Below are 21,065 nucleotides of genomic sequence, written 5' to 3'. Positions count from 1 at the left end.
TTTATTGCATGTTCTCTTCCTGAACTCTCCAAACTCAATTACTCCACCAGGACCATCACACACGTTAATGCTCTAGAGCAGGGGTGTCAAACAATTTTTTTTCGTGGGCCGCATTGTAGTCATAGCTTCTTTCGGAGGGCCATTATGACTGTCAACCCAAATAAATGTATGAGCACCTCATATTGGATACAGTAAAAGCTACAAAACAAACTGACAAATAACTCGTTTTCAAATCAGACATGTAAAAACTGGTCAAATATTTTTAAAAAAAGATATTAAAAGTGAAGACAATTTGCAATTCTAGTAATGACACGAATTTGATGCACAATTTGCCTTCGCGGGCCACATAAAATGATGTGGCGGGCCGTATCTGGCCCCCGGGCCTTGAGTTTGACACCTGTGATATATAGGAATAGAACTTGACGTCTTTTGTTGTAATATAACAGATTTTAATATCGAAGCTGGTGTAACAGATTTTTGTTGGTGGTGATTTTTTCCAATAAAAAGGTGTGCCGTGAATGAAAAAGGTTGGGAAACACTGCTCGAGAGAACTGACAATACACGTAACAACTCGGTTTGCCGTGTGGCATCATCAAGGATTATGATAGCTTTTAACCGGCTTCAATGTTCTTTTGGCATTTGCCGGTGTTAGCTGTTGTTGTTGCACGTGCCAACACCGCCAGCTGTCTTGAATGTTTTCTTTCGAACTCGATTGCCTTTCACATAAACAGGATCAATCGCTTCACCCACATTGACGCCTGAGGGTCTTCTGATGGCTGCTGGGAAAACCGCAAACCATCCCAACATTCCACTCAAGCTTTTTGTAGAAGCATGTCTTAGTCACATGACCCAAGAACCTCAAACCACTCATTTCATTTAATAATAAGACATTTATTTTTTTGCAACAGTCACCATGACGAAAACATTGAAATGTTACTGTACACGGACCATGTGTGCTTCAGTCTAAATGAATCTAAGAAATTGAGCTAGTAAAAAGTGTATTAAAAAAAAAAACACAACATCTTCAAGGCAGAGATGAAGATGGTGATGATCCACATGACAGTGTTTTTAGGCCTCTTATGACAACACTCAAATACAGACAGTACCTCTTTGGTTCCTTGAACGCAGTTTTAGAAAAATAACTTTAAATTTGATGTCCCGTGTTGGCAGCTTTTCAGCTCCTCAGTGCAAATAATCGAATAACGGTGAATGGGAGGGGTTGCGAATGGGAGGGGCCAGAGAGGCGTGACCATGCCGAACGTTCCGCAGAGCAAGTCGAGCAAACTAGAGAGCGATAAAGCAATGGAACTACTCACCGTGCGTACGTTTCAAGTATTGCCGATAGTGATAGTTTGTTGCTGGCGTTCAGCTTGTCTGCTGTGTGCTCAATATGTTGCATAGCTTGTGTGGCACTTGTGTCTTGGACTGGTGAGGCGCCACCTAATGCTCACTGGAGGCATTTCAATCCGCAAGTGCTCTTAACCGTGTGAGGAGCTGAGCCTCAGCGTGAGTTTGTGATTTGAAAATTGGCTGTGAGGTCACAGAGGTCAACTCCCAGCGTACAACCATGCAAATACAGTGGTACCTTGACTTAGGAAACACTTTAAAAAATAAAATAAAAATAGGAGTGCATTGTAAAAGATAAATATGAAAACATGGAGAATGTAAAAGAAGTGAACTGGTTGTGTGAATTCAGCCAAAACACACATGTGGTATTTGTGTCTTCTTTAAGGGGCGTGGCCTTGTGAGTGACATCACAAGCTCTGTCTTCAGGTTATACAGCTATTAATAATTATAGCAAAAATGTTTCTATAATTGACGCTGAGGGGAAAAAATAACCTGCCTATAAAAAAAAAAAGGGGTTGGCTCCAACATTTTAGTTGTTTGAAAAATAATTAATACAATTGATAAATACCATGAATAAATAATTACAGTAGGGCAATTTAAAACTTTAAAACCGCCCCTTTGACAATACAATTGTTCTAAAACAGCCACTTTGTATTTTTAGGGGCGCTCGTAAGTCAAGGTACCACTGCGCATGAACAAACATAAATATATGTACAAGCTTATACGCAAGTGCACGTGAGAGCGTGCACTTCTCCAGACGCTCCACCTGGTTCCGAGCTCAAGCGCAGCCGCACTCCTCCACGATCATGTTGGGAACGTCTCGTTTGACAATGTTGTACTCGTCGTCAAAATACAGCATGGACATGGTGCTCAGCCTGGTCGGGATGCAGCAGGAGTTCATGGAACCCGGGCTCATCCCTCGCATGCGGTACTGGTTCACCACCGCCGTGTGGAAAGACGACGCCGAGCCGGGGACGCCCGCCATGTAAGCGGGACACTTCCCTTCACAGTAGTTCCCGAAGTAACCGGACGGCGCGATGATCCAGTCGTTCCAGCCTATGAGTCGGAAGTCGATGTAGAACTGCTGGCGGCAGCACAGACCGCCGCTGCCGTCGCATTCCAGTCCTCGCTTCCGAATGCGATGCTTGGCGTCCACCTGCCGGGCCTGCAGCACCAGAAAAGGCCGGTGCGACTCGTCGTTGCGGTTGAGGAGGACGGGCGCCACGCCCGCCGCCTCGCATCCGTCGCAGCGCACGTCCAGGTTCTGCCGCCGCTCGCCCTGCTCGAACACCAAGCGCACGGCCTGGGTCAGCGTGAAGGTGTGCCACCCGCTTCGTTTCAGCTCCACGCACTTCTCCACCAGGTTCCACTTGCTGCTCAGGCCCGGTTCCTGGTAGTACACCTTCACCGTCACTTTCCGCCGCGAGCGCACCTCGACGGGCGGTGGAAGCAACTTGAAGTAGAGCCAGAGGGTGGCCTGTATCACGTCCAGGTTCTGGTTGCCCTCATTGGAGATCAGGAAGAACAAACTGGACTTGGACATCACCAGATCATCTGCAACAAGTGGCACAATGCAGGACTGATAGAATTAGGATGACATTGGACCTCGGAATTTGCAAGTTGGGCTTTTCTTCTGTGTTGCTCATCTGGACTCACACTGATCCTCCCAGTGGCCAATTAGAATATTAAGAACAATTGTTCACTCCTGGGTGTCAAAGTCCAGGCCTGGGGGCCAGATGCGGTCCACCAAATCATTTTCTGTGCCCCACGAAAGAAAAATACAAGGCATTCTGACAGAAAAGCTATTCAAATTGAGGATTTTCTTTTTCAGGTTAATTTAATCCAAGGGACCTGAAGCAAGGATTTTATTAAAGTATACGAATATGACAACAAATGAAAAATTTGCTTTCATATAGTATATATGTGTATATATAGTATAACAGCAATCTTGTCTGTGAAAAGTAGACTCCCCCAGACCCTTAATTCCAGTATTCAACGCGCTAGCAGTGTTAATTAGCATGGCTTCTCCGTCATCCCTTTGTGAGAGGGATATTTGTCAGAACAGTGTAGCTTTTTCTCGGCAGCGATGATTAGTGACGTGTTGAGCCACAGAAGCCAGCTGAAGCTTGTTGCTACTTGTAGCGCTGAGCTACTCAAGCCTCGACCTCTGCAAGTGTGTGGCCAGCCTAGCAAAACTTTTTTGGGACTGTCTCGGTGGTTGATTCTCAGTTTTGCAATTACATTTCTTTTGATGTCGTGAAACATTTTAAATTTGCATGGAAAACTGCAATGCGAGACCGCATATTTTGAGCTTTGTTTTTCACACACCTAATAACGGACACCACAACGTCTGGTCAGCGACCAAAATAAATGAACAGTCTCATCTGCGGGACAGACATGCACAGTAGCCTACAGGTACAGTTTACATGCTGATTGACAGTTAAGTGAAGAAGATTAGAGCAATTATTCAAGAGTGAACTTTGTGAACTCTGAGCGGAGCCGATTGAGAGTGACACTGAGAACCCGAGATAATCATAAAGCTTCACACTTGGATGCACATCTTAATGCACGCACACGTGCCAGGTGCGAGTGCACGTTCACGACTCGTTCTAGTGATGTGGAGAGCAGACGTTTCTCAAGATGCACACAGGCAGTCAGTTATTGGCTGGGTCCGTTCGGGCTGGAAGCTGGAAGCCGCTCAAAGCACTGATGCAACCGTTCTTGACAGAAACGTCTGAAGGGTGTCAAAGGTGACACCACGGCTCACGTTTATTTTTCAGGAATGATTTACTTGACTTTTTTCCCAGCATGTGAACAAAACATAAGTTTCTGTCAGCAACAGGTGTGACAAAAAAGTCACATTTCTATTCACTTTCATATTATTATTATTAGGATGCCGCGCATGCACTGTAAAAAATTAAAAATAATTGGAAAAATTCAAAAACTTCAAGGCAACAAAGGAATAGAATTTTAAGTTTTGCTGTTTTGAAAATTCTTTCTTATATTTCACATAAAAAAAAGAAGTTTGCCGACCTAATTATTCCTTGTATTGCCCTCCAATATAAACATATAAGTAAAAACAACTCAGCAAATTGCTTTCTGCAAGTTCCCCAATTCTGGCCTCCAAGTTGAAGAACTACTGGACAACGCACCTTTTTCCGCAAAGCTGATGATCTCCGAGCTCTCTTCCAGAACGTCATTGTTCATCGGATGCCCGTCCAAATTGGGGATCTCCACCCTGCCGTCCTCCCGCAGCTTCCCGGCGTGGAGCTTCCGTAGCGCCGTCACCATGGCGGCCTTCGGCACCGGGTGCGTGATGTTGGGCCGCTTCCTCATCTGCAGTCTGCTCAAGATGTGCCTCTTGACCGCCTCCAACAAGTCCGCGTCCAGCCGGCCCGTTTCCGCGGACTCCTCCAGCTGAGCGACGCCGCAAGACGCGCAGCTATCCCTGGACGGAGCGTGCGCCTCACCCTCGCTCGTGGTACTGGGCGAAGCAGTGCTGAGGATGCAGAGGACGCAAGTCGAGAGCAGAGCCAATCGGAGTAGCCAACAAGTCATTTTCTGTTTAAGAATGAATAGAAGAACTTTGGTCCCGCTTTGGTCACACTTTAAGTCATCAAGTCCAAAGTGAAGTCCAGGGAACGCTCTGTTACATCACGCCAACACTTTGCCACTCAGCTCTAAAGATGAAGACGAGTCACGCTTCAAAAGGAAACCTAACCCGAACCCTTCAAAGTATCCCACAAAATGTGAATCCATTTGAAAAGTTGCGCCATTTCTTCATAAGTTCCCAAGCACGGCTGCTGCTGCTGCTGCTGCTGCTGCTGCACTGTGGCCGAGGAAAGAGGAGGATGAGGACGAAGAGGAGGTGGACGAGGAGGAGGAGGTGTGCCAGCGAATGAGTCCATTCTGGCATCTGGGACCCACGACGCACCACACCACCAAGTCCTTCTTGACGCGGGTGGGAGTGGCCAGTGATGGGGTGGGTGGGGTTCGGGAGAAATTCCCAATGATTCCTCACGTTTCACTTGAACCTCTTTTTTTTTTTTTTTTCATCTCACGTGAAACAAGACCCGGTGCACAAGTTCCTCGCAATTTTTTTTTTTTTTTTACTGCTTATCAGAGGTGGAACAATGACTTTGACTTGACCCGTCTGTGTTGTCCTATCGTACAGGCAAAAGTCATCCAACGAGTGTGATAATGCCGTGCAATGTTAGTTTACTGCTTTTTCACGATTACATTTGTGGTATCTATAACAATTATGCTATAGATTATTTCAAACCATGCTCTTCTCCCAGACACTAAAAAACTTGTCTTAAATGTGTAATAGAGGGTTCTCGTTTCCTCATTTTTTTAAAGACAAGAAAGTGTAGTTTGAGAAGTGAAATTTGATCAACTTGCATAATTCATCAGAAGTAAAACCTAAATTGAACTAGTGTGGTGCGACAGTGCCACCTTTTGGCGAGTCTATTGTAACTGCAGCGCTAGCTACTTATTACCCCAATGATCATCGCCCAAACATTAAACTAATGGCACTCAGTATAATTTCTCATTAAATGTAACATGTAAATCCTTGAACGTGATGCCTTAAAACCAACCAAAGACGAATGTTTATTGATAAGTAATATAACTACTATATCAATCTGCGTTTCCCTCGATAAGGTGTGAAAAATTAGTTTATTTTAAGAAGAGAAAACTCAATGAACACCTCAGTGCGTCACGCGACGTCATATCCTGTCAAAGTTCTTATCTTCTTCCAACGACGAAACGATGTGTCACTCTGTGCACCGTTCCTAGATTTGTAAAATATAGAAAGGGAACCACTTTTCTTTTAAATATTATTACTTTGGGTGTAAAATTCCTAGTAATGAAATGTGAGGGCGTGAACGCTGTGGCATGTTTATCAAATTACAGTCAACGCGAGTTACTCTCGCAGTAACGTTTGGAGCTGTGAAGAGTTAGTCCTCTTGTCGCTCTTCCTTCTTTGGCTGCTCCGGCCACAACACAAGGTGGGGCACAAAAAGTCGGCTGCTCGTCCAACTTGATTTTCTATCACTACGCTGTATGGCGGGTAACTTTGCAAACAAGTGAAAGAAGTACTAACAGGTGAGTTTGCTGGTGTTTTTGTTACAGTTCACTACGTGTCTCGCTTTGCGGACAAGCCGTAATGTCGTTTGAACTCAACTGGTTCTCCCTGAGGCAGAGAAAGCGCTATCGGCACCAGCATGTCACATGAGCGTCAGTGGCCTCGGCCAATCGTCTGTCTCGGGGGCGTACATAAAAAGGCTTAGATCCAATCAGAGTCGAGTTCTGATTTGAGGGCGGGAACTTGTAAAAACTAGATGGGGGCTTGTCGAAACTCGTTGATTGGCTGTCAGTTTACTCACAAACTTTGAACTGGTTCTGTTTGAGTCATCCCAACAATACATATTTTTTTCTTATACGTTCATTCATTCTGCCTCTTACCATTTTTTCACCGTGATTTCGTGTGACGGCTTATTTCGACTCGATTGCTGCTATCCAGTTTCGTTTCATGAACTGCAGATGCATATGGCGTTAGATTGACTATAATTTATCATTGTATCATTAAATATCGCGGCCAGAGCCAATATTGTAGTTCATACTTTACTCAAATTGTACGAATATTACTGGGACATAATTACTACATTATATTCATTACTTACCAGTGCAATAGTTAAAAAAAAAAAAAAATCGACTTACTAAAACACAGGTGTCAAACTCAAGGACCGGGGGCCAGACATGGCCCGCCACATCATTTTATGTGGCCCGCGAAGACAAATTGTGCATCAAATTCGTGTGTCATTACTAGAATTGCAAATTGTCTTCATTTTTAATAATATCTTTATATATATATATATTTGACCAATTTTTACTCATCTGATTTGAAAACGAGTTATTTGTCAGTTTGTTTTGTAGCTTTTGCTGTATATAATATGAGGTGCTCATACATTTATTTGGGTTGACAGTCATAATGGCCCTCCGAAAGAAGCTATGACTACAATGCGGCCCGCGAAAAAAATGACTTTGACACCCCTGTACTAAAAGATGAAGAACTTAAACCTGTTGTTGCAATTCGGCCAGTTAGAAAACAGCAAATTGTATTAACAATTGAACATTGCATTGAAATGTTTACAGTAGGTTAAATAAAGTGAACCTGCAAACACTTAAGTGCACTTTAAGTGCATCCTAAATTTAGACATTGACTCAATAAATGTTGATAAACAGTTCTCCGAATGGCTGTGTGATTGTTTGCACTGGTCTGTGCAGGTGTCGCTGTGAGGTGTCATGGCCTCGAGCAAAAACAAGAACCAGACGTCTCTGGCGCTCCACAAGGTGATCATGGTGGGCAGCGGCGGTGTTGGGAAATCCGCCCTCACGCTGCAATTCATGTATGACGAGGTAAGATCGCCACACTTCCGTTTCCCAGTTAGCCACGCTTGTATTTTCCGTCTGTCTCCACGGTGTTTTGCTTGCAGTTTGTGGAAGATTATGAGCCCACCAAGGCCGACAGCTACAGGAAGAAGGTGGTCCTAGACGGAGAGGATGTCCAGATTGACATTCTGGACACGGCGGGGCAGGAGGACTACGCCGCAATCAGGGACAACTACTTCCGCAGCGGAGAGGGATTCCTGCTCGTTTTTTCCATCACAGAATACGAGTCCTTTGTGTCCACAGCAGAGTTAAGGTGTGCTCAAATTTTCTTTACAATATGTTGTACATGCACCCACTAGTCTAAACTCAGCATTCAGATTAATATTGCGTTTGTGGAATATGAGTTAAGCAACAAAATATATCAATTTTTAATCCATTTGAGGGGGCGGCCATTTTGCCACCTGCTGAAGTCCACAAACAAGCAATTTTAATGGCTGCTTTCCATAGGGAACAGATTCTGCGTGTGAAGGAAGAGGAAAGCATTCCCATGCTGCTGGTGGGGAATAAGTCGGACCTGGAGGAGCGGCGAAAAGTCACTGTTGAGGAGGTGATGGAAAAAGTCAACGAGTGGCGCGTTCAGTATGTGGAGACTTCAGCTAAGACAAGAGCCAACGTGGATAAGGTACGCACGTAGGCTCGCAAAAGTTAGACACTCTGAGTGACCTTTTGCTCTTTGGGTGGTTTTTTTTGTATTTTGTGGACCCTTGCACACCCAATATAAAGAAAAGTTAACCCAAAATAGTCAATAATTAGGGTTGGTTGTATTTTCACGACTCCCCCATCCTAATTCGCGTACAGTGACGGAGCTCATGTCGAGCACGCTCTCTGATCATCCTGGGTTTCTCTCAGGTGTTCTTCGACTTGATGCGTGAGGTGCGCATGAAGAAAATGGCCGAGGGCATGGACAAAAATGGGCCAAGTGGAAAGAAGAAGAAAAAGCGCTGCTGCATTCTTTAACGCGCTACAGAGCAGGCCGAGAACACAAATGCTGCTGACGGACGACAATCACCCAGACGGCTCTTCTCAATCAGGGCCTAAAACGTGGCCAGTTTTTGTCATCCGAACACAGATTGTGCTAAAACAGTCCAAAGTGTCAATTGACCTGTGTGTGGACATTTGCTTGCTTGGTTTCCGCTCCGTTTCACACCTTTTGATAATGAACATATTTGACATTCTCCCCACGCTTCAGCGGTCACCTTCTAAACATTACATAGATCACGCCGGGATCAATCTATGTGTTCACTACAGACACAACATGGGAAAAAAAACATGATTTGATAATAAAAGAACCTCACTTGTGTTTTGTATTTTGAAGCAGTTGTCATTGTTCAGCCGTGATGCTTTTTTTTTTTTTTTCACTGGAAGGTGCTACAATTCCCAGCTCGTCTGGATAAACATATCTGTCGAGCTATCTCATCATATGATACAAATTTTCCCCTTTCTGCTCTTCTTTTTGAAAACAATGATGGAGAGGGGATTAATGAATCCTCAACACCTATTTTTCTTGCCTGTTTCTTCTCTCAGTATAATCCTATGACTTCAGTCCGCTTCTTCCTCGACAACTATGCCATGTAGTTTGTGTCTCGTTGAAAAAACCAAACAAAAAACAACAATATACTACGTAGTACTCGTGGCATCTCAAAACGTTGTTTCCCGCTACCAACACCAGGGGTCGCAGTTTCTCTATTAATACAGAGTGTCGCTTAGAGAGTCCCGGACTTTATTGTGACTGTCCAGTTAAGTCTGTACAAAACACACACTTACAAAGACACACTTGATTCTCTGAGAACGCGAATGTTCGAAGAGACACAGGGTGGGAGGAAGAAACGCGGCTTTGTAGACATTTTACTGCTGGACTTTCTGGATGGACAACAAATGCCAGCATACACACAATAGACACTAAGGGGATTTTTGTCTGCTTTGTGTCATCCCCTATTTTCTAATAAAAACTAAAAGTCAGCACATGCCAGCCACCTGCACGTGTGTGTTTAATGTGTGCATGTGCAGAAAAGGTGAGCGACAGTGTGACATTTTATTCATCAGCAGGTTTATACTCTCCTCAGGCATATTGTGAATGGGGGCATTGAATGGCATTTGATTCCATGCCAAGTGAATGGAAGTCAACTATGTGAACCACCAGAAAATCTATTGTAGACACAGAAAGCGACCTACCAATTTGCCAAATTCAAAGAGGCGTAACTGAGATGTGTGGAAGGGGCCACGTCCACAGAGTAAACTTCAAGATACAGCTTTGGTATGTTTTGCCAGAAAGAGACGGGTCAATAATAATAATAATTATTATTATTATTAAATAGCGGCTGTCCCGTTTGTAAGTAAATAAGATCTTGCTTAAGTGAAGTGTGTGGGTCCTAATAAGGTGGAAGAAAATCAAACAAAACAGGGAGCATTTATTTTATTTTTTTCAACACAAATACCTCCATTTCTACTTAACTGCTTTTGCCCCCTCTGGTGATATGACAACACTTTTACTCATGTTTTAAAGGATATGACGTAACACACGAATCCCAGTGGAAGTGGAAAAGTGGATGTTGTTGCTCGTCTCCAAGGAAGAAGACGTGATGAAGGCTGTCCGCTATTCCCCAATGAATATGTCTAAGGACTGATATTGGAATGGCCGTTTATGGAGAGCTGTAACACCGCTAGTTGGAGTTTTCCCAAGGCTGGTTGATGAGTCTAATATCTGTGAGTTGTGTTTTGAAATTACTCTACGCGATCTACGCTCGGACGTTTATTTTGAAACGGGCCACACTAGCAGGAAGCACATTGTGGTCAATAACGGTTGTTCCTCCTTCGTTTGTGCTGTGGATCCAGTCTACCGGGGATGGACCTCGGTGCACGGGACGGGACAGCGGCCGAACAGAACCCAACAAACCTGGCCAACTGATCGTTTCGAAGGAAACTGGAGTGTTTTCTGGAAGCGCGTTCCCGAGACTGAGCTTCGGGTGGCGGAGGCAAACAAGACACGGCTCGGGAGGAAGCAGGCGCGAACGAACCGCTCCAGGTAGGACCCACCAACCAGCTGTTCACGAACCAGATGTTTTGTGTCGGTAAAATAGTAGCCGTGTTTGGTCTTCTCCAAAGTGACTTTATTTGGAGAGCTCCCTCAAATTGAGAAGCCACGGCTAGCTATTTAGCTTTAGCCGGGGTCCAGCTAGCAGCTACCCTAGCCCGCTAGCAGGAAGGCCGTTGTGGAGTAATTGTCATGACTGCATGTGGCTCTGGAATCTTGTTTTGAACTCTATAAATCGGTACCACTGTCCTCCTCTTTTCCTCCTCTGCCAGTCGAGACATGGAGAAGTCCTGCTCAGGCTGCTGCACATCTGTCAGCGTCCCCGAGTCAGGAGCCGGGAGACGGCGGGGACCGAGTGCCCGCAGCGGCCAGTAGCTACGGCACTGCTCAGTGGCTGTGAGTACCATCGTGGTCATGATGATTCGGAATAGGAGACATATTTATACGATTTGTATCTGATTTTTCAGTTGTTCGGCAAACGTCCCACCCCCCTGGCTGAAGTCCCCATCAGCGATGAATTACCAGCAGCATCTCGCCAATTCGGCCGCCATCCGGGCCGAGATCCAGAGGTTCGAGTCCGTCCATCCCAACATCTACTCCATCTACGAGCTGCTGGAGCGAGTGGACGAGCCCTTGCTTCAGACCCAGATCCGGGAGCATGTCATCGCCATTGAAGGTAGGATTGCTCCAACGTTTTTAAAAAAAAGCTGTTTCGGAATTGTTTTGATGAACGCTTTGGAAGTCGGGTTGCTTCGTGGGATGTCCTGGCCATGTGAGGAGCTAGGGATGTCTGTCTTGAAAGGTTCTGTCGTCGCTCTTGCATAGTGAAGGACGTGATGTTGAAAAGCAAGAAAGGGAAAGGAGATTTCCGGGAAATTTTGAACCATGAAGCCACCCACCCATTGGTTTAACTGCACATGGGAGGTCATTATGGATCTGATGTACAATGCATATTCTAACTCAGTTAATTTCATCGGTTCAGTGGAGCTCACATTTTCTGCAAATACTGCCACAATTGTTTGTAGCGACATGCAGATGTCCTGTGAGTCATGTCCTGATTGGTCTTCCTCATTTCTGCATGAGGACCATTAATTGGCGTTAAACACTGCTTCGTTTGTTGTCTTCCGTAATCTTTGAGTGAGCATAAGGGAAAAATGGTCTTTGCAATGATGGAAGTTGCTTACGTAACATACTAGCTGAAATATCTGCACCTTTTGTGCGTAATGCAGTTTCAACCCCACCCCCATGCAGATTAGGGCCAAGCGCAGACATTCAATTCCCCTCTCAGTTAAGTGCTTGTGTACTTTCTGCACATCATCATCTGGTGCCCTGCAGGCCCATCTCTGCGCATAAAGCCGAGGATGTGCTCGGCGGAATCGTGACGCGAGGATTCTAATGGGCGTCACATCGCAGTGGCCGTATTGCAATGGCGGCGGGAACACGTCGATGGGCATTTCAAGTCCAGTTTTGCCACCTGTGAAGTCATCCAACCCGGCAGCATGTCGTTAAACCTGTAGGTTAAACCAAGGTCAGAGGTCACTCACTCTTGTTGCCAACTGATGGCGAGTCAAAGAGAGTCGGGATTAGCGACAAACACCACTTTTCCTTTTCCTTAATCCGCCCGCCAGACGCTCGTTGCCAAGCGGAGCTTCACACGAGACGCGAGTATGAGGGAGATTATGCATGTTGATGTGTTTACTGCTGGTGCGTGTTTGTTGTTTTAGCAAGATGCTAACGTACTTGAAAGCTCGGTGGTGCCGCTGAGGTCCCCCACTGTCCAATCTGTGTCGTTCCAGACACCCCGCTGAGTCTTGAGTCTTTGTCTCTTAAATGGTGGTGTTCTTTAAGATGACAAATCCCCTGACCCCCTTCCAAAGATGAGGGGCCTAAGCTTAACTGACATTTTCCTTTCTTTCTATCCTCTTGTTTTGCGTGACAATGAGCGACGATGTCCCGCCTCCAGACGTCCGCCGTTGACAGGTGGTAGCATCTACACTTGAAGGAATTCCAATTGGTTGAAGTCGACAGTATTTTAATGGACGTTGACTAGTTGCTGATGAATGATGGCATTTCTATCTGGAAGTGATCGATTTTTGCAAGCTACCCATCACACTTTGCCGATGTCGCTCGTTATAGTGAAACCCGATGAAATAAATTGTCCGAAATATTGACGAACAAAGTAGTTTGGAGGGGTGGGCCAGTATTTACTGCAACTCAAAATGTAATAATAGCAGACATTTTGGAGTAATAGACATTTCAGTGACAAAAAAAAGAATGAAAACTTGGTCTGTCACAATCAAATATTTTTTTAGAATCGATTATTCTCTTGATTATCGCATCGATTAATCGAATACATTTTATTTACGTCCAAAAACAGATTTTCCCCAATTATTTTTTATTTGCTATTGCTTAGTGATAAAAAAACAACAACTGCTAAGCAATGTCGCACAATAAATCAAACAATCTAGATTATTTCTTTATTTTACTCGCTTTATCTTTATCTGTCCTTACTGTCTTCTCTTCTGATGGTCAAACAGAACGGCGCCGCAGTGCCGATGTCGCTCGGGCGTCCACCTGATCCGCGATGGATCACCTATCATGTTTTCAGGATAAATTTAACAAACGGAAGCGAAAGGTCAAACGGAAGCCACAAAGAGCCCTTTGGCTCATAAGCTGACGCTGTAACCATAGACGCACCTAATGGCCTCAATCAGCACATTTGAGCGGGCAGCGCGAGCCTCACTCGACAAGACCAAACAAAAACAAACAAATGACACAAGCCGATTAGTATCTCGATGACCGCCCGCATGTCCTTTTCAGACGCAACTGTCCAAAGCGGGACATCGCCGCGTCCGAAGAACACTTTCACACGGCTGTTGCGGCTCGGCCCGTTCGGTTAATTACATGTGAGTCTTAAGTGTTCAACTTCACACTCCACAAGCGCTGACTTTTGCCGTCCTGACGCTTATATGCGTCATGTTGGCAGCTGCAGTCGGCTTCCCTGTTCTCCAAACGCTCCCCTACCAAAAGGAAGCACCGGACACCGACCCAAACAATAGCAGAGGCTAGTCCCACACGGATCGCACGCGGGTATTAAAATAGACTTCCTGTCCTCAGCGCAACAATGCTCCCGTATCTTCCTGTGATGGCGGCGACTTGTTAGAAAAGCTCCGAGACTACGACGCGGATACCAGCCTGACGTAAATGTACTCTGCCCTCCCTCAGTATTTTAAAGGCGATTTTTAACTGCGCGTTAGGGTATTGTCCAATATTCTAATATTGCTTACAATATAATATTCAAACGGTTTTGCCAAAAGAAATGCAAACATAGCTCTTGATGTCCACCAGTGTTGTCATGGTTTGATATATCTGCACCACAAATCAGACATTTGTCCTGCGCAAGAAAATCCAACACTCGTTTTCTATGGTTGAAATGACCATCATTTGTTCACTCCTTTATTTTTTAAGAGCCACTGAAGGCACTATAGGGGATAACCAGCACTCACTTCACATTCCAAGAGCACGACAAAATAGCCAACTCACTATATGGTGCTCTGTATTTTTGATAATCTGTCATCTGATCCCTGGAGCCACGCCTCCAACAAGCAAGCATTGTGGAGGGAACAGAAAAGACTGAAAAATGTGGAAAGACGAGGTTTCCCTCGGATTGCGAAAAGACACAAGCAGTTTGAATTAAACATGAACAGAAGAACACGAGCCCCAGGTAGTGTCTCTAACTTGAGAACCTGAAATGTGTTCTCTTGGGTCACTGCACAAGTATTTTGTGTATTTTGTGTCGGTCTTATTTTACTTATTTCCTTGCGAGAATTTATGATTTCATTTACTACGGTTCGGTGATGTGTGTCTTTATTCCAATGTTTACACTCCAAACATGCCACACTGCAGTCTATGGCTCCCAACCCTTACTGACAGTTCTTTTTTTTTTTTTTTTCGTTTTCATTCTGGCCACTGTGCCCTCGTTCGTCCACGTGTATTTGCTTCGAGACGCGTTTATTTTTAGTAAGCGTTCTTTTATATCCAGCAACGACATCTTGTGGCGAGAGTTCAGGCGAGCTGCACTACTGGGTGATGCTCAGCAGGGGGCAGCAGTTAGTAACATTTGCTGCCTGAGAATGCGCTGGCGTTTCGGAGTGATACAATACATCTTTATTGATATAGCATGTGGAGATGTTGCTTTTAACCTCCCAAGTGACGCTCAATAGAACAATAATTATCAACTTTATTCTTCTGAGGATGAGTTGTGTCCTGTGAATTGCAGAATATTCTAGTTTCAAAGTGATAAGGTCAAATGTTTCTGGGTGAGAAGCAAGTACACCAACAAATGGGATGTGAATGTAATCGTCGCAGGTGATGGAAATGATGTGAGCTTCATGCTTGTTGGAAGATTTATTTTAAAGGAATTATCTGAAAAGAGAATTGTAATAACCTACAAGCATTCAAGGCAGTGAACTCTGTGGGGGGTTCTGGTGGTGAGCTCAGAGAAGATGTGGGCCACAAAAAGTAGGTCATACACATTACTAATGTATTTGTTGTATTTGTGCTTTTGTTGTTGATTTCATGAAGCCTCCGCGGAGCAGAGGATGCTAATGAAGGTCGACAGTTACATTTGACAGAAATTCTCTTGGAGCAGTTACCACCCAAAGCGGGGCGGCTGGTTACCATGGCAATTTCCCCGCGTCTAAACTGGTTGGGCGACAGGCTTGATTCTCTTCTCCTATGCAAATTGACGGCTGCTAATGTGGAAATGTGATTCTTCCTCTCAATGAGGTTTTTTTTTGGGTTTCGTTTTGATGGCACTGGTGTTGATGAGCTTCTTCCTGGCAGCAATAGATACTCCCCAACGTGCCCTCCCCCTCTTCCCATCGCTGACTGACTGACCCAGTTTTACTGTCTCTAGGGGGTGTGGCAATATGGGGGGAGGGAGGTGATGTACCTCCTGCCGATGCAACCTTTCAGGTGTGCGTGTACTGCACAACGTTCACGGCATCCCGGTTTGAAGTTGCACCTTGAAGGTGACCTTGCTGATGGAACATATCAGCGGGACTGATTTTGACATGATGCCGGCCGGCCATGTGATTTTGTGCTTCACCACATAGATGACAGAACTTCACAAGGAGTGTGATGACTCACCTGCTCCAACTCTGACCTCTTCAGCATGGGACATACTAAGTTATTTTTGTTATTCTATATTCTCTGATTAAAAATAAATCATGGCTGAAGTGGCTGTCATTTTACAGACAGTTTAGATCAATTCTAAAAAACAATAAGTGGGTGAAAAGTGCAAAGAAGAACTGTTGTAAATAGGGAAGCCAATTCATGGCTCCACACAACAGGCATCTTTTTTGGGGGGTCACAAATAACACCAAACGATGCCCAAACACTCAGCATATGTTGAACTACTGCATAATTACTCATTTGAATTAAACTTTAACACGGGGGAAAACGTTTTTTTTTTTTTTTCCTGTACATGTCCCTCGTCGCTGACAAATTAGTCATTCATTCAGTCGCTCAGTTGCAAGGCTGCTCCGGGCGTTGCTGACAAACTTCACTGACAGCAGAGAGAATTCCGCCCCCTTGCGGCACAAAGTAAAACCAGAAATGGACTTCAGGCAGACTGACTGCGGCGAAAGAGCAACTCGGTCAGCCTCAGCAGGAAAGAAAATGACTCGAGGAGATCGTAACAAATCGCTCATGCTATTTTATTTTATTTTTAATGGAAAGCGCTTATTTGCGGGGAGGGAGTCAAAGATCGCTCGCTGATAATGCTGCGCGTAAAATCCATTCCATGTTTTCTCTGCGCCGCTGCGTGCGCGCTGCGTGCGTGCGTGCCTGCCCGCGCGCACGCACGCACAGCTGAATGCAATGGAGGCGACAGCATCGGGATTGTTGTGAAGGGTTTGACGATGGCCCTCGTCTTGAGATGAAGCTTATTTGAATGAGAATGACGGCCGAGCGGAGGTGAAAGGCGCAGCGGGGGATGCACGCGCACGGTGGCAACCAGACGCGTTCGCACCGGGGAATACGTTGAGCTTCTACTTTTGGAATTGCGCGGCATTGACCGCGCGACACTCAACGAAGGAAGGTGGAGCTGCGAGCTGCCGTAGTCGAGGACACCTGCACGCTGTTTTTTTTTTTCTTCTTCTTCTTCTTCCTCCTCCCTTTTTTTGGGGAAGTGTTTGCGCAGCCAACTGAACTCTATGGGGATGAAGGCGGAATGTATTTCCTGTCCTCTTTTTGCGCCTTTGGATGACCGGAAAGTCACTCAATAATGCTCCATCAACCAGTTTAACGCGTTGAGGAAATGATCGTTTAACCATGTGAGTTATTTTCACGGAGACTTTTTCGAAGATGTGCTGAGTTTCTGAGGCAGGACTTGCCATGTTCCTCCTGGATGGGAACTGTACTGAAGGGATGGAGAGAGGGACGGCTCAGAGGAAGACAGTGTACCGCATCTCCCTCACGCTGGTGAAGAAGGAGACATCGGAGGATGGACAAGATGCATCGGACAAGCCAAAAGTGGGGAAGGTGAGGGCCTTCAGGCAGCAAGCTTCACTGGAGGCCCCGCGCAGTGGCCTGCTCGAACAAGTGGAAGAAGTGGAGGACGAATCTGATGATTTGTCATCGCAAAGCCACATGAGGAACTTCAGGACGTATAGCACCGGCCAGCTGGAGCTGGGGAGGCTTAAACTGGCTCGCAAGCAGCAGCTCCAAATGACAAAGAAAAAAAACGCCGCGTCCATGAGTTGGCAGGAATCTCCACCCAGACTTGAGGAGAACTTTTGTGCTAGGACAGACTCCCCTGGGAATGTGGTGAGTAGCGGCGTGATGAAGATGAAGAGACTCTTCAAGTCAAAGAGTTTGGAGAAGAGCCCTGAGTCATTAGACCACGGCGGGACGGCGCCACACCTAAACGGAATGTCACCTCCAAACGGGACACCTGAGACGCCACCTCAGCGGGAACCCGCCGGCCTGCTGCGCCGCAGCTTCAGCTTTCGACACTGGACAGGCAGCGAGCGGCCACGTTTGCAAGCGCTAATGAAGGACAAACAGCAAAACAGTTCTGCTCGCACAGATCTGGAATCCGCAAGCCCGAAGGTCACCCAAGCCGACGGCGAGTTCCAGAGCCCCGCCGCCCGCCCTCGCCTCGGCACCATGGAGAAAAGCCGAACGCTGGAAGTCGGTGCCATCCTGAACAAGACGGACCCCGTGTTTGAGCTCAGCTGCTGGGAGAGCGCGCACGGCGGGAAGAATCGCACGCTGGACAACAGTGACCTCCAGGTTCTGGCCGCACACAAGGACGGGGCGGCGCTTCGGAGAGGAGGACGTTCCGGTGAGAGGAGGCTGCTACGCTTCTTCAGCGGCATCTTCTCCCGCAGGGACGGGACCGGTACCTGGACGCCGGTGGGAAGCCCCGGCGCCGTCCGTTCCCTCCGGCACAGAACCACTCCTCTGCAATCCAGCACGGAGAGTGTGAACGGAAGCCCAGGCGGTAAACAAGCATTTTGTTTGTGTGTGTGTTTGGGGTGGGGGGTTGATGTGTGTTTGTTTAGGACAGGAGGGTGACGTTTGGTTGAAGCCGCCCGTTGTTTGCCTTTCATTACTTGGAGCTACATGGAGTTCATATCTCAAGTGCAAACACGGGCGGCTCAGGTCGAAGAGGACCCGACCCGTCTGTGCACGTGAGGAGGTGACAACGTTGAGATAACCAGCATTTTCCAGACACAAGTGGAAATAAACTGAAATAGCAAAAATGAGGTCATAAGGGAAGCGGAAGAGCCCGAGATGGAGACGCTTTGCATTTGAAGCCATGTTTGGGCATCTTGAGAAAGTCAAATCTGCCAACCGTTTTGTACGGGTGTTCACTTTTGCGGGAAGCATCATCGGGTCAAGGCGAGATAAAAAGCCGCTTTCCTCACTCGGATCGTTCAGAAGCAAAAAGTAGAATTCCAAGAAGCCTTCTGTCTGCCAAATGGCGAGCAGAAAACATTGCTGGTGACAGGAAGCAGCTCGCCGTGTGTTGTTGATTTACACCGTGTGTGTGCTTCAAGTCGCACGGTTCCCTTCTTTTGCTCTCGAGTGGCACGCGTGTCCTATTAGAGCCGCCAATGACTTAGAAAATAGTAGAAAAATGTTTGTCATTCAATCACTGAGCGACAGTGGAAAGAATTGTTTCCATGCAGCTGGAAAAACAGGCTCCGCAAACGTCACGTTTTTTGGTTGAGTAGGTTTATTTACAACAACAGGCGATACGATGTAAGTTTTGACTTTTTTTCCGTGCGCCGTGATCCGTAGTGACCTAAAAAAAAAAAAGTAATCGATTGACGTGTTCAGGTGTGAGTACGATTCTGCCGTTATGTGTTGAATAGCCCCAAAATATTACGATTCACCAATTCCAAACCACTTTAGCAAGACGTCGCCAAACTGGACCGTTGACCTCCCCGCCCGATGGAGGTCACGGGACCCGACTGCCTTCGGGCATTGGGGAAACACGGCCGCCACTTTGACGGCGAAAGCAGAAAAAGACACTAAGTTGAGAGAATGTGACACTTGAGTGTCACTCTGCTGGCGTGTGCAACTCTGTCAACCCCCGACCTCAAAATCTTCCCAACGGGCTTGATGAACCCTGACGGGAAATCTGGCAAGTGAGGGGCTTTTTTTTCCCCCAATGCTCCAAAGGACTCCAAAGGGCCAATATTCTCTACAAAAGCATTTTAGTGGGATAAATGTTTGAGCGGCGAGCGCCCTGTCCTGACCCCCATTGGTGTGTCGATACAGTATGTTGTGTGTGTGAACGAGTGTGTATGTGTGTGACCTACATCCACAGCCATGCAGAAGTAACGTGAGGCGCACATGCACACACATCTGATCAGAAAGATGAAGGCATCCTTCCCTTCTTCATCTCCCCGCTATCATCTCGCTTTCCGGGGATAGGTCATTTTATTCATGATTTCATATATCTGTGATGAAAGAAGCGAAGGGTGGAGAGTCTCTGTCAATGAACAAACGAGCCGGTTTTCTCATTTTATTGTTTTGCTATTGCTACAATTGCGCCATGTCAACTAAAAAAAAACACGTGGCGCCTCAAATTATTGTTCCCAGATAAGAACTCCAGGCATTGCAGTTTTTCCCCTGTGTTTGAGGGGGAGTTGTTGACGATTATTTGCGTCCAGTTTGGTTACGTCACGCCTTCCTCGCTCTGGAATTCCCACGATTTGCTTGATTGCAGGTATGGACGTGGTTGGACGCGCAATCGCTCTTCCCGACTTGGCTGACAATTAGCCATCTGCCGCAGTTATCAAGTGGCTTGCCAGAGGTTGTGTGGAGGTCAAAGAGTGTGAGGGCTATGTCTGTGTTGGTCACCCTCCTCCCCCTCACCACCACGTCCTCTTCAGGACGAAATTAGAGCTTGTGGTGAGTGTATGTGAGGCTTCGATGGCGTTGAGCAGGTGTGTTCAAACGATGGAGCGGGTGCCATTTGCAGGCCCTGTCGAATTGATTTGAGCATGCTTATAATTGAAAGAATTAAAAATAGTTCTGCATTCATTCTTTGAAAGAAGACGTTTGGACTTCCCTGGCTTAAAAGCAGGCAGGCGGTTGTCAAGAACCCAACGACACTAGCATTAGCTTCACCCGCCACACGTCAAACCACTTGAACGCGGCTTCATTAACGCGCCGTTAGCCGCTTACATTCTATAATGCGTTTATTTGCGTCTACACTTTGTTTTTGTCTACGTAATAGTGGCCAGGCCGTGCTAGCGTGCAAACAGCGCATCACAGAAATCCACCCCCTGCTGCTTAAAGCTCTTACTGTATATAAAGCTCAAATCCGCCAGGTGATGCGATCACTCTCCCTTCTTCTCTTTGTCCGCCCTTGAGTAGCGAACGATCGGAGGGAGAAAAAATCGAAACATTGCTTCACACCCTCGGCGTCATTTGCATAGTGAACCCGGTTACCAGCCGGCCAATGTGTCACGGTGGCTCGGTTTGATTCGGCATGAAATGAAAACGGCTAGCATGGTGCCAGCTGTGTGCGTGCAAAGCTGGTGGGGGGATGGATCTGGTGAGCGTCGGCATGATATGTAGGTCAGACCGTATTTATGCATAGGAGCTGTTTCTTGACATCCCGCCGAGTCCTCCCGATTGCTTTTTTAACACCACGATCTGTAAAAATTCACTTTGTCAGCCACAAAACAAGCAGCCTCTTTGTTGGGTT

At 46.3% G+C, this 21,065-nt stretch overlaps 3 protein-coding genes across 7 annotated transcripts in view; 2 read left to right on the top strand and 1 right to left on the bottom strand.

The window, feature by feature from the left end:
- Positions 1-874: 874 nt before the first annotated feature.
- LOC119119810 (inhibin beta B chain-like) lies at positions 875-5,275 on the bottom strand. The gene is made up of 2 exons (XM_037246442.1): positions 4,500-5,275; positions 875-2,901 (listed from the first exon to the last, which is right to left on the bottom strand). The coding sequence occupies exons 1-2, from the start codon at positions 4,903-4,905 to the stop codon at positions 2,126-2,128; spliced, it is 1,182 nt and encodes a 393-aa protein (XP_037102337.1). The 5' UTR covers positions 4,906-5,275; the 3' UTR covers positions 875-2,125.
- Positions 5,276-6,300: 1,025 nt separating this feature from the next.
- LOC119119811 (ras-related protein O-RAL-like) lies at positions 6,301-9,255 on the top strand. The gene is made up of 5 exons (XM_037246443.1): positions 6,301-6,453; positions 7,636-7,767; positions 7,845-8,053; positions 8,248-8,422; positions 8,650-9,255. Exons 2-5 carry the CDS (start codon positions 7,654-7,656, stop codon positions 8,755-8,757), a joined length of 606 nt encoding a protein of 201 aa, XP_037102338.1. The 5' UTR covers positions 6,301-6,453; positions 7,636-7,653; the 3' UTR covers positions 8,758-9,255.
- Positions 9,256-10,395: 1,140 nt separating this feature from the next.
- agap1 (ArfGAP with GTPase domain, ankyrin repeat and PH domain 1) overlaps positions 10,396-21,065 on the top strand; it is a 42,009-nt gene continuing 31,339 nt past the window's right edge. For 2 of the 5 annotated variants that reach the window (XM_037246438.1, XM_037246437.1), the window contains exon 1: positions 16,693-18,341. In XM_037246438.1, coding sequence (XP_037102333.1) covers positions 17,231-18,341 — 1,111 coding nt within the window. In that variant the 5' untranslated portion in view covers positions 16,693-17,230. Of the gene's footprint in view, positions 10,504-10,587; positions 10,823-11,103; positions 11,228-11,298; positions 11,508-16,692; positions 18,342-21,065 lie in introns of those variants that run through there. The other 3 variants (XM_037246439.1, XM_037246440.1, XM_037246441.1) reach the window with 3 other exon arrangements.

This window comes from Syngnathus acus, chromosome 2 (genome assembly GCF_901709675.1).
Source record: "Syngnathus acus chromosome 2, fSynAcu1.2, whole genome shotgun sequence".
NCBI classification, from domain to species: Eukaryota; Metazoa; Chordata; class Actinopteri; order Syngnathiformes; family Syngnathidae; genus Syngnathus; species Syngnathus acus.
This window is presented reverse-complemented; position numbering and strand designations above follow the sequence as displayed.